This window comes from Salarias fasciatus, chromosome 11 (assembly GCF_902148845.1).
Source record: "Salarias fasciatus chromosome 11, fSalaFa1.1, whole genome shotgun sequence".
Lineage (NCBI taxonomy): Eukaryota > Metazoa > Chordata > Actinopteri > Blenniiformes > Blenniidae > Salarias > Salarias fasciatus.
The window spans coordinates 32653918-32669541 of NC_043755.1; the positions used below are offsets into that span (position 1 = coordinate 32653918).

At 45.5% G+C, this 15624-nt stretch overlaps 2 protein-coding genes across 2 annotated transcripts; one reads left to right on the top strand and one right to left on the bottom strand.

Annotated features, from left to right (window-relative positions):
* Nucleotides 1-371: 371 nt before the first annotated feature.
* si:dkey-11p23.7 (V-set and Ig domain-containing protein) lies at nucleotides 372-6626 on the bottom strand. The gene is made up of 3 exons (XM_030103492.1): nucleotides 6554-6626; nucleotides 5169-5555; nucleotides 372-849 (listed from the first exon to the last, which is right to left on the bottom strand). Exons 1-3 carry the CDS (start codon nucleotides 6624-6626, stop codon nucleotides 419-421), a joined length of 891 nt encoding a protein of 296 aa, XP_029959352.1. The 3' UTR covers nucleotides 372-418.
* Nucleotides 6627-11426: 4800 nt separating this feature from the next.
* On the top strand, nucleotides 11427-15158 carry cmtm7 (CKLF-like MARVEL transmembrane domain containing 7). The gene is made up of 5 exons (XM_030103445.1): nucleotides 11427-11660; nucleotides 12336-12512; nucleotides 12792-12890; nucleotides 13180-13258; nucleotides 13625-15158. The coding sequence occupies exons 1-5, from the start codon at nucleotides 11547-11549 to the stop codon at nucleotides 13636-13638; spliced, it is 483 nt and encodes a 160-aa protein (XP_029959305.1). The 5' UTR covers nucleotides 11427-11546; the 3' UTR covers nucleotides 13639-15158.
* Nucleotides 15159-15624: the final 466 nt, after the last annotated feature.

Genomic DNA, 15624 nt, shown 5'->3' on the forward strand with positions numbered 1-15624 from the left:
CAGTTCAGTTTATTTGAGCATATGTTGAGCATATGTTGAGCAATCAAGCAAAAAAAATTACAAAATAAAAATAAAAAGACATGACATAGTCATACTAGGCTCAAAAGGAGTAAGCAGAAACAAAGGTGAAGTAAAATGTTGATGAAATTGTAAAATAAATCCAGAATAATATTGAAAATAATAATATAATAATACCGAGATTAATATTTGAAATAATTCCAGATTATTGTAAAAAAAAAACCAACAAAAAAACAGATTATTATTAGAAAATAAATACAGACCATTTTTTTGTTAAATAAACCAGATTGCGATTAAAAAAAAATTCAAAACCACTGAATTATTTAATTCAAATTATTCAAAGTACCATTGAACATAAATCCAAAATCTTATTGGAAATAATCCAGAGGATTGATGTTTGTTACTTCCAGGAGCAGCTCGGTCGCTGCAGAGCTCCTCCGCTGACCAGCCACACCCCGACCCCCAGCAGCAGGAGCACTTTGGCCCCCACAGACAGGCAGACCAGGAAGAGCAGCAGCGCAGGGGAGGCCCCGGGGCCGGGGGCCGGCGGGGGCCGGGGGGGCAGCACGTAGAGGGCGGCCTGCTCCTTACCCAGCGGGTTGGAGGCGCTGCAGGAGTACTGCTGACCCGGCTCCACGTCCCTCAGCTCGCTCGCCGTCTGGTACCGGGACCCCGAACCCTGAGCCAGGGGCCCCACCAGGGACGCCTCCACCAGCTCGTCAGATCCCAGCCACTGCACGTCCGGCAGCGGAGAGCCCTGCACCAGACACACGGCTCGATACCCCAATGCTTCGTTACCATCCACCGACAGGGACAGGATCTTAGGAGCAGCTGCAGGAGGAACGGTGGGGGGGGGGGGGGACAAGGAGTAAAAGTGAAGAAGCTTGGCCAGTGTTTTTGAACTGTATTCGTGGCAACAACACTTTTCTGGTTCCATGCTGGTTACCATGGAAACAAGCGTAAAGAGGAAACTGACTGTGTTTGTGATCGAGAGAGGAAATAACCTGCAGGAACCTTTTTTAACCAGTTTCAAACACATTTTGAAAAATGTTTTCACAGCAATTTTCTTCACAAATATTCAAAAATACATTCTTATGTTGGGCCACACAGTGGCGCAGTGGTTAGCGCTCTTGCCCCACAGCAAGAACGTTCTGGGCTCAAATACGGGCCGGGGCTCGGGGCCTTTCTGTGTGGAGTTTGCATGTTCTCCCCATGTGTGCGTGGCTTCCCTCCGGGTACTCTGGCTTCCTCCCACAGTCCAAAAACATGCATGTCAGGTTAATTGATCACTTCAAATTGCCCCTTAGGTGTGAGTGTGCATGGTCGTCTGTCTGTCTAGGTCAGCCCTGTGACAGACTGGCGAACTGTCCAGGGTGACCCCGCAGTCGCTGGGATTGGCTCCAGCCACCCGCGACCCCGAAAGGGAGAAACGGCAAAGAAAATGGATGGATGGACATTCTTATGTTCACAATCATGAAAATCTTTCAATTTTTCTAACTTTGAAGGTGCATTAAGGAGTTTTTCAACTTTAAAAATTCTTATTTTCCACCATAAATATGTTACACATTTTTAATGATGTGTACAATGTGCCCTGACATATTCATTACAAGTACCACTAACAGCGCTAAATTGTCACTTGAAAGTTGCAGTGTCGGTCCAGCACCAGAATTTTTTTCGGGAGAATTTGAAAGGAATGACGTAATGCACGCTCCGGCTGGCCTGATTTATACCCCTTTCCCACTGGCCAAAAATCCCGTTTAAACCCGCTAAGTCATGGCAGTGGGAAAGGGTTTGACCGGGGTCGTTCACCCTGCAATCGACCCGGTAAATTGCCGGGTGAATTTGTTGCGGCTTTTAGTGGGAGGGACACATCCGGGAACTTACATGATGATGCCGATGCAGCGCGGCTAAGTTAGCGCGCTAGTTGTTGTTTCTGGACACAGCGTGAGATTTCCTTCGTCAAGATGACCCAGCAGTGGCAAGATAGCGAGACCAGAGAGCTGCTCTTGATCCGTGGGGAAGAGGAGATTCGTCTACAGGTAACGGGGACTGTGTTCCGCTACATTGTTTACTTTCGTTTTGCTCCGTCGCGCTGATGATGTCATCAACGTGGGACACCATCAGTGCGGGAAAATGCAGCGATGCGCCTCACCAGCTGGAGGTGAGACGCGGGTCTGCAGGCGGTGGGAAAGGAGTCTAAAAAGGCGATAGTTAGCGGGTCGCAGACACGGGTCGACCCGTTAGTTGCAGTGGGAAAAGGGTATAAGTTAAGTTTCGTTTTGTCCGCCATTACTCCGCCAGATGCTTAGTGAGCAACAACTGAGCAGGATCTTCCAGAAAGTAAGAACAGACTGGCTTCCAGCACTGCCACAGCTCCACACAGACTCCACCAGGTAAAAGAAACTCAAATCTTACTTGAGCGCTACTAAACGAGCGAAGACGGAGTTCCCCTCTTCCGTGCATGCGAGCCACAGGGACGAGTTTTTCACTAAGCTGCATTACGCCCAAGGCCTGCAGGGGGCGCTGTTTCTCATAAAACGTGCAAACTCCTTAATGCACCTTTAAAGGTGCAATAAGCAAGAACTTTACTATGAAACTTATTAAAACGATTCCCATTTGTCACCTGTCATTGAAGAAATATCCCCTTTAAACAATCTGTCATCTCCATCAAAAATGTCTTGGTCAAGTTTCTTTCATTCAAAATGAGAAATGCGAGATGGAACAACTTCGGTGGGGGCTAGACCGTCACACTTCTGGGCTGCAGAGCCTATCATGTGTGAGTTCCCGAGGTTGCCAAACAAGGAACATTCCATCGACTGTACGCAGAGGACCACCGCATGCGCCCCGTGCACTGCTAGTAATAATACTTTTTGCACCTTTAAATAATTTTATTGATTTTCTTCATAAACAAAGCAACATGAAACAAGTGCACATTTACCATGTGATCATCTGCAGAATCCACGCATTGTTTTCAGATTAAGAATTTGGCTTTTATTTTGAAAAAGGTTACGTCGTCTTATTTTCTTTTACAGTGTGACAGGGTTTCCTCCCAGAAAACGTCTACACAGATGTGGCGTAGTCAAAGGTGACCGTTTAAGGTGTTCATGTTACCACTCCACAAACTCCAGTGACAAAAATACTTGCCAGTTTGAAAAATTCACACAAAGAAAGCATTTGCCATATTTACAGATGGTGTTGGTCTGTTCTGACCTGTCCTGTTGCTCCTCACTCACAGCCAATGAACACAGTGTTCACTGTCAGTTTGCTCTGCCAAGTACCTGCGTCTGTACTTTCACCCAAACATTGTGAACCCTGCTGCGCTCTGCGAAGCTGTGTTGAACTCCCCCTTAAAGTAGCCAACATGGCTGCTTTATCCTCCCTAAGCCCCGTCCTACTGGACAAAAAGCATAAATTTTGCCTTTAAATGAAAAGAAAATCATATCTCTGAGACAAGTCTGAGATGCAAATAATAAACTTCTCATGATTACAAGACGTCTCCCAAGTTCATATTAAGCACTTAAACTACAGAAAATATAGATAACTGGTCTAGAAATTCACAGGAGCTGGTTGGGTGGCCATTTTCCCACCCAGCGCCCCTTTAAGACTGAGGCTGTAGTAGCGCCTCTGTTTGACCGACTGCTTGTCTGATTGCTGCTAGCACTTGGAAAAATGATGGCGTCTGGCGAGTGTTTATCCTCTGAACTCTAAGTCCCCGTCCACACGAAGACGAATCCAGGCCAAAACTCAAAAATATTTGATCAATTCACCCTGTCATCCACACGAATTCAATATTCCGTGGATCTGAAAACGAACATCTTTGAAACCAGGTCCCAGGGTGAAGAGATCTGAAAACTGTTGAATCCATGGCTCCGTAATTGCTCCTCTTTTGGAGCGTTTCCTGATACGCCTGCGTCGTCGCGCTATGCCGTAACAAATGCGCAGAACACTGTAAACAACAATAACAATGGCGCTGTGCAGTGCAGCAGACGTCCTGCTGAAGACTGCCAGCCTTTTGCCGCTTTTACAGCAAAATACTGCACTGCTTCAGCACCGCCGGATACAACAAATCAACATGGAGAACGCCATGCTTCATGAAATTTCTTTTTTTTTAATTGTAAATATACATGTACATGGCAAACATTATGCCAGGGGGAACACAATAAGCCATCAGTTTCTTTCAAACACTTTAACTTTTTCACAGATACTGATAGTTTTTACAGTCTTTTTTGTTTTCAGAGTCTTTTAACATTTTTATATAAGAGAGTACAACATGTTTGAAGTGGGTAAATAAAGAATTTTGATTTCAGGATTAGTAAATTGATGAAATCCATCCTTCTTTTCCTGTTTTCTAAAGAAACAAAAAAACTCATTTTCACACCTCAAAGTAAAGTCCTTGTCTACATTATTAATTACAAAGCGACAGAAATCCTTCCAAAAGGTCTTGGAGTTATCACATGTCCAAAAGAGGTGTTGAGTTGTTTCAGGATGATTTCCACAGAAAGAACAGTTCACATCAATGTCCCTTTTGTCATGAAGTGGTTATAGCAGGATGCTTCATGTAATTTTGGATCGACCACGAAAAAGATCACGAAGCGCTACTAGGAAGAGGCGCTATGATATCGCCATGTATTTCCAGCGGTTGTCAATGAAGCGCCACCTAACGGCTTGGTATGTTATTGCAACGTTTCAGCCGTTATGAAAACAGTCACGTGGACGGTCATAAATATCGAATTGACTCCGTCTTTACGGGCAAATGTTTTTGGAACTATGAGCGTTTTGGCTTCGTGTGGATGGGGCCTGAATCTTTGCGCGCTGAAGTGAAGGAGTAGGACTGTCAAGTGAACACCCTCAACTGACCTACAGAATTGTTTTAGGGGGAATCATGGTGGGAGTTTTTCAAGTGGTGAAGCAGGACATGAAAGAACTGAGACCGAGTCAAGCCCAAGACCTTGAAATTATGGTCTAGAAAATTGTGAAATAATAATTTGTGAAATACTAATTTGAAATAATTTGTCTTACTGAAGAAAGTAGAAATGCATTTTGAAATTAATTTTATTTTCGTGGTTGATTTAGACTTTTAGACAAAGTTATTCATTTCTTTCCGGGGGAATCGAACCGTGTGGAAGTGGTGCAGTGTGAGCTGCCCCTACCTTCCACCCTCAGCCTGGTGCCCATCTTGTCCTCGAAGCCGACGCCCTCCCGGCCATGCACCTCGGCCCGGCAGTAGTAGCGGCCGCTGTCCTGCAGGGAGACGCTGTTGATGCGCAGCGACAGGTCGTGCTCCCGCGGGTCTCCCTCCAGTCGGTACCGGGGGTCCTGCCCGGGCTCCGGCTCGCAGCCGGGGGCCCCGGGCCGGCTGGTGCAGCGGTACAGCACGGTGGCGTCTCGGCCGTGTCCCAGACGCCAAAGCACCTGCAGAGATGCATGCTGGGAGTGCTGTGGGTGGCTGAAGGTACAGGGCAGCACCACTGGGTAGCCCTCCATCCCTCGAACCTCCGGCTGCACCTTCATGTACCAGCCGTCATCCCCAGAGCATGCTGGGAAAAAAAACATCAGAAACACGACGCACATCATGTGAGTAGGCGAGCAGGGCCGTGCACAGAGGACCAGGAGCTGGGCCCTCGGCCCTGAAGACAGCCTTGCTTTAGCATAATTTAACCTGAAGCAACATGCTAACAGTGATAATATGAGTAACACGGGTAGCATTAGCATAATTTAGAATACAGTAGAATACTATAGACTTTATTTATCTCACCACAGAGGAATCCAGTCACAGAGGCTCATGGGACACACAGGGGATGCAAAAAGTGATGAAAGGTGCAAATAAAGAATAAGAATAAGTAATAGTGAAAATCTTAATAATAATAATTGAAATGTAAGAAAGAAAAGATCTTACTTCATGTACAACATAAATTGTAAGATATAACTGGAAGTATAAAATATACAAATATGTACAAATATGCTTTTAGTGCAGCAGAATCGGTGGTTTATAAAGTGTCCATGATTGTTTTTGTAGGTTAGAAAGTGACAATGATTGTCCATGATTGCAACATATGTCATGCTAACAGTGATAAAGTTAGTGAAACGTGGCATTACCATCTTTAACCTGAAGCAGCATGCTAACAGTGATAACACAGGGAGCATTAGCATCATTTAGACAGATACGGCATACTAACAGAGATAAAGAAAGAGGTGGTATTCAATTTGAATTGAAAGTCACCTTTGGTGAGTATAGGAGTTTAGGATCCAGAGATAAGTGACAGTACTATAAGAGAATGCATTTTTATTAAAGTTGTAGAATGTGGAAATTCAACCGATTGTCTTTTTCATTAAAAAAGATATCAAGCAAATAAAGATGTGAACAAGGAGTCGCTTTGACTTTGAAGGGCAGTGTGACCTTTGTGTCTGTAGGTTAATAAATTAATTCAGGAATGAAATATAAAAACAAACACATTTCAATAAGGAATACCAATGCTCTGGTCTGCACCACTGAAGATCTGATCGGTCGTTACCTGGATGTTGGAGAGGAGCTCACCTGTGAGGGCCAGCAGCAGCAGCAGCAGAGCGCTCACGGACATCCTGACATCTGCCGATGGCGCCGCCGCCATCGCCGCCGTGTGACCACTGTGACTCACAGTGTTTCTGTTCAAACATCCTTTTTCTTCCCGTGACTCACATGAAGCATGTGAAACAACCCCCTCCCAGTGTCTGTTTCATGTTTTATTCTGAAGTCTCAAGCTGCTTGCTTGACTTCTCTCCCTTGACCCTGAGACCGAGTGACCTCGAGTTGTCTGCTCAGCTCCAACCTGACAGGCCAAGACGGGTGGCCCATAGCGGGGTGGTCCCCGGTGTGACCCCCTGTGGGAGGTCTTCCATGATGTTTCTGCTCAGGTGGCCTCGGCCCGCTGATCCTTTCAGCAGGGCTTGTGGTCTGTTCCACACTACACCAAAGACTTTCAGTCTGTGTCCACTGATACTGAGAGGAACTCCTCAGCCCTCTGAGAAACCTTCCCCAATGGGCTCTCCTCCTTCATGAAAGATCATCTGGTTCTGATAGACGTTCCCCCATCCTCCCTGGTCACCCAGCTCACCACTCCCTGATGTGGTCCGCTCAACCCTCTTCAGGTCCTCTTATCCAGGCTTTAAAACCTCCCACCAATAATGAAAACTTATCAGTCCCTTTCCCTCTTCTTCGAGCATGCTGAGCTGGGGTCCCTGCTGAGATAACCACTGTTGCACCCCTCGTTGCCTCATCCAACCACTCTGAGACTCCTCAGATTTCTCCAATCTTCTCTCGGCAAGGCCTTCAGTAAGAACGCTCACCACCAGCGCACCATCCCGGTGACTGCACCATCGACAATGGACAAGAACTGACAGAAATTGCAGTTTACATGTTTTTGTCAACGCTGTGATACCACAAGCTGTACACAAGCTCCCTCTAGTGGTATGTGGGGGCAAGTCACAGATATGTATCAAAGTAATAAAAACACATTTCAAAAAGTATAAAACATTGGAAATTCACATTTAAAATAAGCGTTTAAGTAATAAGGCTATAACTAATAGGGTAATCCTCTGCTACTATATGCTCAGGATAGCCATAATACCATGATGCTGGTACTTGGAGAACTTTATATTTTCTCATGTGGGACATACTGAGCAAAGTTTCAGAAGCACCACATTAAAGAGGGTTCTCTGTTTCTGTAAAACAACTATTAAAATGCAGAGAACAGCAGGATGTGAACCTGTGAGCCTTCATCATGTAGCTCCACTCAGTATCTGTATAGAAGAAATGTTCTGCACGTATGCAGATGACAGTGTAAAAAATTATCTTTTTGTTAAATTCTAACCAACACTCTGAATCCTCCTTCGTTCCTGCTTCTTCTGCATCTTTCTACATGTGCATAAAAACTATTTATTACAACTAGAGCGGAAATGAGACTTTCAGAAATCTTTCCCCATCCACATTTTCAAAATGTTGTCTTATCAGTGCTTCCCGCCCAGAGAATCAAACTGGAATCATTTTGTTTGAAGTCATTAAAATTATGCTATGATAGAGAGGTAAAGTTCATGGTTGAGTTTGTTTGTGTAAAATGTTTCATTGATGTGAAACTGAAAGCAGGAAATGAGATTTGATCACTGATGTCTGCAGAGGTTTATCAGCATCTTCCACCACAGGTCCAGGCTGCTTATTAAAGGACTGGGAATAAACTTTGTCAGTGGACAGAAACAAAAAGGGAGGAAGATCCCCGCCAATGGCAAGAAAAGAGGGAAAGGCACTGGACTTGACACACTACGAGACAATTCTTTCCCACAAAACCTCAAAAAAAGACAAAACTGAGGCCTACCAGGAAAACCAAGGCCAAAAAACAGGAAGTTGCCATTTCCCACAAACCAGCGAAGAACAGGAAGGAGGGGGCATGTAGGTAGCCCGACTCAAACCACCTGACCTCCAGCCTTCCCCCCCACACCCGAAACAAGGAGCACAAACCAACCCCGGGCCTCATGGCGCTGTGTCAGCATGCAGCGTGTCTGTTTTCTGACTTCACTTTATGTTTTTGTCACAGAAAACCTGACAGCTTCTCGTCGAAGCGGCAGACACGTACTGTGTGCTTGTGTGTTTCCATTGTTGTGCGTGTGTGTGTGTGTTACCACTGTGTGGTTTCAGGATGTGGTTAATGTGTGAAATATCTATCTCTATGTTTCCGTGGTAACCAATGAACCTGCCGCTGATGTACCTCGTTGGGCGCGTTCACACTTCTGCTTTGTTCCATATCAAGTTTTCAGAGACCTTCAAAAAATGCAACACACACACACACACACACACACACACACACACACACACACACACACACACACACACACACACACGGTATTAGCCTCACTGCATTAGCTTTAGTCTCACTGCATCAGCATTAGCCTCACTGCGTTAGCCTCGCACTGCCAAGCTGCGACGCGTTCACGGCACTTTGCGGTTTTTGTTTAGAGCCGCCGCAGCGTCGCACTGATGTTTTCTCCTCCAGGTTCACAGTTTCTGAGGCAGCAGTGTGAATTATTGATGAGAACTCTGAGTTTTATTCAAAAATTCAGGACGTGGTTCCAGCTGCGGATCTCAGGGACGTCACAGTGTACGGTCACATGAGGAGCCTCTTCACGGAAAACTGAGAAATGTGCACGTGGTATGTGGACATTCAGAAAAATGTCTGAATCCTAAAGAACGACTGGATAAACTCTGATGGATTTTTAAAGGAAAACCACAGTTGTTTTTAAAAAAAAAAATACCACAGACTCTGCTAAGAGTTCTTCATGGTTTTGAAGCAAAAAGTAGGATAATCTGGACACAGAGGAAAGGCTGGGAACATTTGGAGATGTTCAACTGTAGTTCTTCAGCTGTGGATTAAAACTGTGACTGGTGCTGTCATGGCTGTGTTGACTGTAGCACTATCACGAGATGAGCTTTGATCCCTGTGTGGGTCAGTCTCATGGCTGATTAAGTTATCATCTGATGCTACATCAGTCAGTGGAAGATGCTCTGTAATCTGGACATCAGCTCTTCTTCACAAATAGATTTATGAACTGAAGATCAGAAAAAGCAGAAACAAATGATCCCAGATGAACTACCAACATGCAGTGTGTGTGTGTGTGTGTGTGTGTGTGTGTGTGTGTGTGTGTGTGTGTGTGTGTGTGTGTGTGTGTGTTCCTGGTGTTCCACTCCTCTTTGTATTTATCTGTGGATGTAAGCAGACTGTTGTTCCTGCAGAATATTCTCCTGTCTGCCGACCAGCACCTCTCTCTCTCTCTCTCTCTCTCTCTCTCTGTCTCTCTCTCTGTCTCTCTTTCTCTCTCTCTCTGCTGCAGTGGTACAGACCACACCTCTGCCTCTTTCCACTGACTGATCCGGTCAAACTAACAGACTGAACCACACACACACACTCAGCTTCAAAATAAAATCCTGGCACAGAGCACAGTCGCGTTATGGCTTCTCAGGACTACAAAATAAAATATGTTTGTTAATATGCATGTTATATGCATTCTATTTACTTGACAGAACTGTCCCTTCTTTTTCATTCCAAATACATAAAATAAATACCATATTTCTAGTGTGTGTTTGTGTGTAGAAATGGAATAGATAGTGCCCCAAAACCTCATCGAGGTCAACTTAAAGTCCATCTTCATGAACTCTCTGAATTCCTCCCACTCATTAGAGCTGCAGCCCTTACAGTCAGTTTGTTGAGTTCTGAGTCCGCTGAGTGAACCATGTCCTAAACTCCGCTGGTGTCCACCAGAGCTGACCCACTGGTCCACTGGGACAAACTCCAACCGTGTGTCTGCCAGCCAGGCGTTTATGTACAGTACGTGCGTCTCATGATGTCTAGTTGGCATGTCTAGTTTCTCACATTCCCCGTTCCAAGAGCCACGTTCTGCTGTAGGGACCCATGATGCCAAGTGGCGATCCGCCCTTTCACACAATGCACCGCTACTCCATGTTGGACTTTGTGGGTGGTGTGACCATGTGGTCCTCCCAGTTTGCTTGTTTCATGACACAGCTGGGCTACCCAGCCAACAGGCAATCACCGGCGAACACCAACCCCTGGCCTGGCTCCGGGGAGGGTCCTGGTGACCCTTGTTACGGCAAGGTACATGATTTTCAGTGTTCTGTCTTCATGGTTGGGAAATGAAAGCACAGCTGGGCCATAAACCTTCAAAACCATTACAACCAATAAAACTTTAAAGGGATTAAAACAAGTAAAAACAATGAAACCCAATCAAAAAAAATTAAACCCATTAAAACAAACAAAACTATTAGAAAAGTTTAAAAACTTTAAAAGAATTAGCAGTTACAACCATGAAACACATTCAAACTAATAAAACCATATAACCAGTCAAGCTACCAAACTATTAGGTATAAAAATCTTTCAAACAATTAAAACTATCAAAACCATTGAAATATAATAAAACTATTAATACCATCAAAGCCATTAAACAAATTAAACCCTTAAAACCATTAAATCAAGAAAACAGTTCAAACCACCAAATCCGCAGTAACCTAACCACTGAAACAAAAACAACAAAAACAATTAACACAAAACAAGTCATTATAATCACCAAAACCATTCAAATAATTAAAACCAATAAAACAATCAAAGCCTTTATATCATTAAAACCATTTAAACAAATTGTAAATAAATCTTGAAAACCATTAAAACCAATTAAGCCAATTAAAGCATAAAATCAATAAATCTATTAAATTCAATAAAAGTGAAGGGGCCATTTAAACCTTGAACACTTCGAAGTCAGCTTGAAAGTAAAAGTCATCCGTGCTTTTATTGTGAAAGGGCTCCCGGTAAACGTGATGTTTACTGGCGGTAAATTGACTTTCAGACGAACTGAAGTCTAAACAGTCAGTAACGGGACGGTTTGTGCTCCCGAGCCTCCTGCCGCACCTCCTCCGGTGTCCTCCTCCTCTCCTCCGGTCCTCGCATCACCCGGTCCCCCGGTCCTCCGGTCCTCCGGTCCTCCGGTCCCTCAGCATGTCTCACACGGTGGTGGCGTCCAGCAGCGGCACGGTGAGGTCGTCCGGGGACAGCGGGCTGAACATGGGCTACACCCGCACCATCCCCGGGCTGCTGAAGATCGGACAGACGGTGAGGGGGGGCTCCGTGCCCCGGGAGGGGGTTGGGGTGGGAGGAGGGGGGGGGGCGGCGGTCGCTCAGTGACACCTTTATGACTTTATTCCCCGGGAGACTGAAGAAAACCGTTACTACCAGCGTGCGTCAGTGATCGATTCCCCATTGATCGACAGATATCAGATTTCAGTTTATTTACTAAAGAGTCCAGACAGACACAGACAGCAGGGGCGCAACAGGAGGGAGGGGGCCCGGGCCGGGACCCGGGGAGGCCCCCCGACCGGGACCGGACCTACGAGTCTCTTTCTGGTTGTGTTGTTCCTCATTGTGTTGTTTTTGTGTCTCTTTGTGGAGGTGTTCATGCTTGTTTTCTCTCTATGGGTTTTGTTTTGCTCCTCTTTGTGTTGTTTCCTGCCTCTTTGTGGTGGTTTCATCTCACTGACTGTCTCTTGTGGCTGTGTTGTGTCTCTTTGTAGTTACTTTTTGTGTCGTTGTGGTTGTTTTGTGTCTTTTTGTGGTTGTTTTGTGGTTCAGGCTGGTCCTGGAGGTTTCAGGTTCTTCTGCCAACACACTCCAGAAGAGTTTTGTGATGCTATAACAAATCAGTGTGTCTGTGTGTGTGTGTGTGTGTGTGTGTGTGTGTGTGTGTGTGTGTGTGTGTGTGTGTGTGTGTGTGTCTGTGTGTGTGTGCAGCTGGCCCTGCTCATCGCCCTGGTGTGTGTCTGCTGTGTGCGGGGCTGGCCGAGCTGGGCGGCCTTCCAGTTCTTCCAGGTGGTGGTGCTCTGGTTCCTGGTGGCCTTCTTAGTCTTCCTCCTCATGCACCTGCTCCGGCTGCAGAGCAGGATGCCCTGCATCAACTGGCCCCTGACGGTGAGCCCTGTGTGTGTGTGTGTGTGTGTGTGTGTGTGTGTGTGTGTGTGTGTGTGTGTGTGTGTGTGTGTGTGTGTGTGTGTGCAGAGAACAGGACACTTTCCATTTTCTTTCTCTTCAAATGTAAAAACGGAAGGAAAGACTTTTAAATACATGGAAGAATTCGAATCTAAACCGAGAGAGTTTTACTTCCACATACAGAGAAAACACACACACACACACACAAACACACACACACAGAAGTACTTCTGGACCTACAAGCTGTTTGTGCTCTTTCAGGAGTTCTTTCATTACGCCGTGGGCAGCGTGCTCCTCTTCATCGCCTCCATCGCCGCCGCCGTGAAGTGCGCCGGAGCCTCGGCGCTGGTGGTCGCAGCGGTACGTAGCATGCAGGTGGAAACCCCCCTTCCAGAAGAGGAAGCTGCCGTTTCCATGATGACAGGAAACACTCCTGTTCATCTACTCGCTCAGGCTCCAGATGAACTTTTCACCTTTGACCCCTTCGACTGTCACATGATCAACATGATGTTTCTGACTTTTAGTCTTTATTTCTCTTCATGTCTAAACTTTTAACCTTCTGTTGTCGCATCGATATGAAAAGACTCTTGTTTCACTGTGTGTGTGTGTGTGTGTGTGTGTGTGTGTGTGTGTGTCTGTGCGTGTGCAGGTGTTCGGGTTCCTCGCCACCTTCCTGATGGTTGTGAACCTGTGGACGTTGTACGGCGTGGCCTGTGGCCCTCAGGCTGGTAGGTGTCCTGATTAGCACCGATTAGCACATGCTAGCACGTTAGCGCGCCGGCTGCTGTCTGTGACTGAGCTGATTGGCCGTTCATGTCAGAGGAACGAAGAATGTGTTCGACAGGAAGGCGACTGTTAATGTGTCTCACGAGGAAGATTCACATGATGGCAGTCAAGTTTACAGACGCAGCTGAGTCCTCCTCCTCCCTTCCTCTCCCTCCTCCTCCTCCCTTCCTCTCCCTCCTCCTCCTCTTCCTGTTCTTCCTCCTGCTCCTCTCCCTGTCTCTTCTCCTCCTCTTCTTCTTCCTCCCTCCCTCCTCCTCCTCCTCCTCCTCCTCCTCCTCCTCCTCCTCCTCGTCTTCTTCCTCCTCCAGGTTCCTCGGTGTAAAATGAAGTCAGGTTCTGAGAAAGTCCTCGTCTCCGGGACATTTTTCCGCCCGGCAACCGTCCGGATCCTGCACCCTGATTGGACGATCGGACTGAGGACGAGCCGTCGCTCCCGAACAGCCGGAACCCGGTGCGATCGTCACGGTAACCACCAACGGGACAGCGCTTGGTTCTTTCCTGCTCCACATCGTCCAGGGTGCTCCGCGTCTCCCAGTCAACGTGTCATCAGCGGGCGCCGCGGCGGTCCGACCTGCTGCTGCCACGTTGACGCCGTTTCCCATCATGCCCTCTGCTACGCCCTACCTGTCAGGTGCTCCCAGTTTACAGCTTCACTTCATTTATTTTGTACTTCCACAAAAATCATTGAAGAACGCTTTTGTGACAATTAGATAGAAAAAAAAATACCTGGTTTTTCAAAAAAAAAAAAACAGAAAAGAATTGAAGCCGTTTTTATGTGATTTATTTATTTTGTGGGAATATACAGAATGTCAGGGATTTTTTTAAGTTGTTTTTTATTTAAGCTTTGCTTTGTATAAATGAATCTGTTAATAATCACACAACAGATCGAAAAAAAAGAGTTTGACTGGAGAAAGATTTCAAGGTCTTTTACTGACGGGCTCACGCCAACTCACAGCCTGATGAAGGCTTCTATTGTGGTGATGATGATGATGATGATGATGAGGTGAGTGTGTCGGTGTGATCTGTTGAGGAAAAAACCTTCAGACGGGAGCAGCCTGCTGCGTCACAAAGAAACTTGTGTGCCATTAGTTTGATACCAGACAAAAGACTGTTAGTTCATTTTAAGGAGGATGAGCTCCCACAATGCATCACTCTAGCAGCACGGCCTCGGTGACTGGTGCTCAACAGGAGCTAGTTTCCATCCAAAGCACAGCAGAACCTGCTCTCTTCCGGAAGGTTCTGCGGAGGCCGTCAGGGAATCGGTGTGGAAATCTGTCTGCGTCTCTTAAAGGTACAGTACGTAATTTTATCAACTCCACAACCTGAAAACAATCCGGCTGAAGCTAACAGTTAGCCGCAGCCGGTTTGGTCCTGTCATCCCACTGAGTGCCAGCAGGAGGTGCAGTGAGGTGATCTTCCTCCTCCTCCTCCTCTGCAGTGGAGGTGCTTTTACAGGAACATTACTGACTGTACCTTTTAAATGAATCAGAGGTGAGCAGGAAAACAATACACATTTTTGAAATCTACGCACAGACTGTTTACAACACACATGCACACACAGGAAGCGGGACTGCATGGACCCGGACACAAGCAGTAAAGATGAACCATTATTTCAGGACAGGTAAACAATGCCAAATAGAAAGGAACACAGAATATGTGTGACCACATCAGTGGATTAAACATAAACAAAATGTGTGCATGATTCAATAAAATAGCTGCAATTTCTTTCTACAAAAATGAACATCTTGCCTTCAGAATAAAAGCAGAAGACACGTTTTTACCAAAGTCGACGCGTTAAGCTGCATGTTTTTGCCAAAGCTGATAAATTAAAAGCACAGACTATTACTGAAAAAAACAAAACAAAAAAAAGGGTCCTGAACTTTAATAAACCCAGGGAAGCATGTGATTGGTTATCGTGAACTTTATTGTGGAAATACATTTCCTGCTCTCTTTGTATTATTGTCACTCTGGGGTTTTTTTAATTGGTGCTTTTATTTTGTAATGACCTTTGCACACGGATTTCCACACAGGTCCATTTAAATGTTGTTCATAAATACGGAGCGCCTCCTGAGACCAGCGTGTCACCAAGAGCAGGGACACGTGTTTGATTCCTGAAGTGACATCAAATCAACAGAAAGATGTTTTTGTTGTTTTATTTTGTTTTTTGTTTTGTTTTTTGTCTTTTTTAAATTTTATTTGTGTCTATTACAAAAAATAATCTGAAAACACAGTTTACAAAATGCTTTGATTAAAACAGGAAGTAATATAACCGAATGGACCTTCAGAAGAATGAAGTATTTAAAGTTTT

Excerpts from the sequence above, each read along its gene's own strand:
- cmtm7 (XM_030103445.1), top strand. The coding sequence starts at position 11,547 with ATGTCTCACACGGTGGTGGCGTCCAGCAGCGGCACGGTGAGGTCGTCC. Across the intron at positions 11,661-12,335 it reads TGCTGAAGATCGGACAGACG|CTGGCCCTGCTCATCGCCCT; the intron begins GTGAGGGGGGGC and ends GTGTGTGTGCAG. Across the intron at positions 12,513-12,791 it reads GCATCAACTGGCCCCTGACG|GAGTTCTTTCATTACGCCGT; the intron begins GTGAGCCCTGTG and ends GTGCTCTTTCAG.
- si:dkey-11p23.7 (XM_030103492.1), bottom strand. The coding sequence starts at position 6,626 with ATGGCGGCGGCGCCATCGGCAGATGTCAGGATGTCCGTGAGCGCTCTG. Across the intron at positions 5,556-6,553 it reads GCTGCTGCTGGCCCTCACAG|CATGCTCTGGGGATGACGGC; the intron begins GTGAGCTCCTCT and ends TTTTTTTCCCAG. Across the intron at positions 850-5,168 it reads CACCAGGCTGAGGGTGGAAG|CTGCTCCTAAGATCCTGTCC; the intron begins GTAGGGGCAGCT and ends TTCCTCCTGCAG.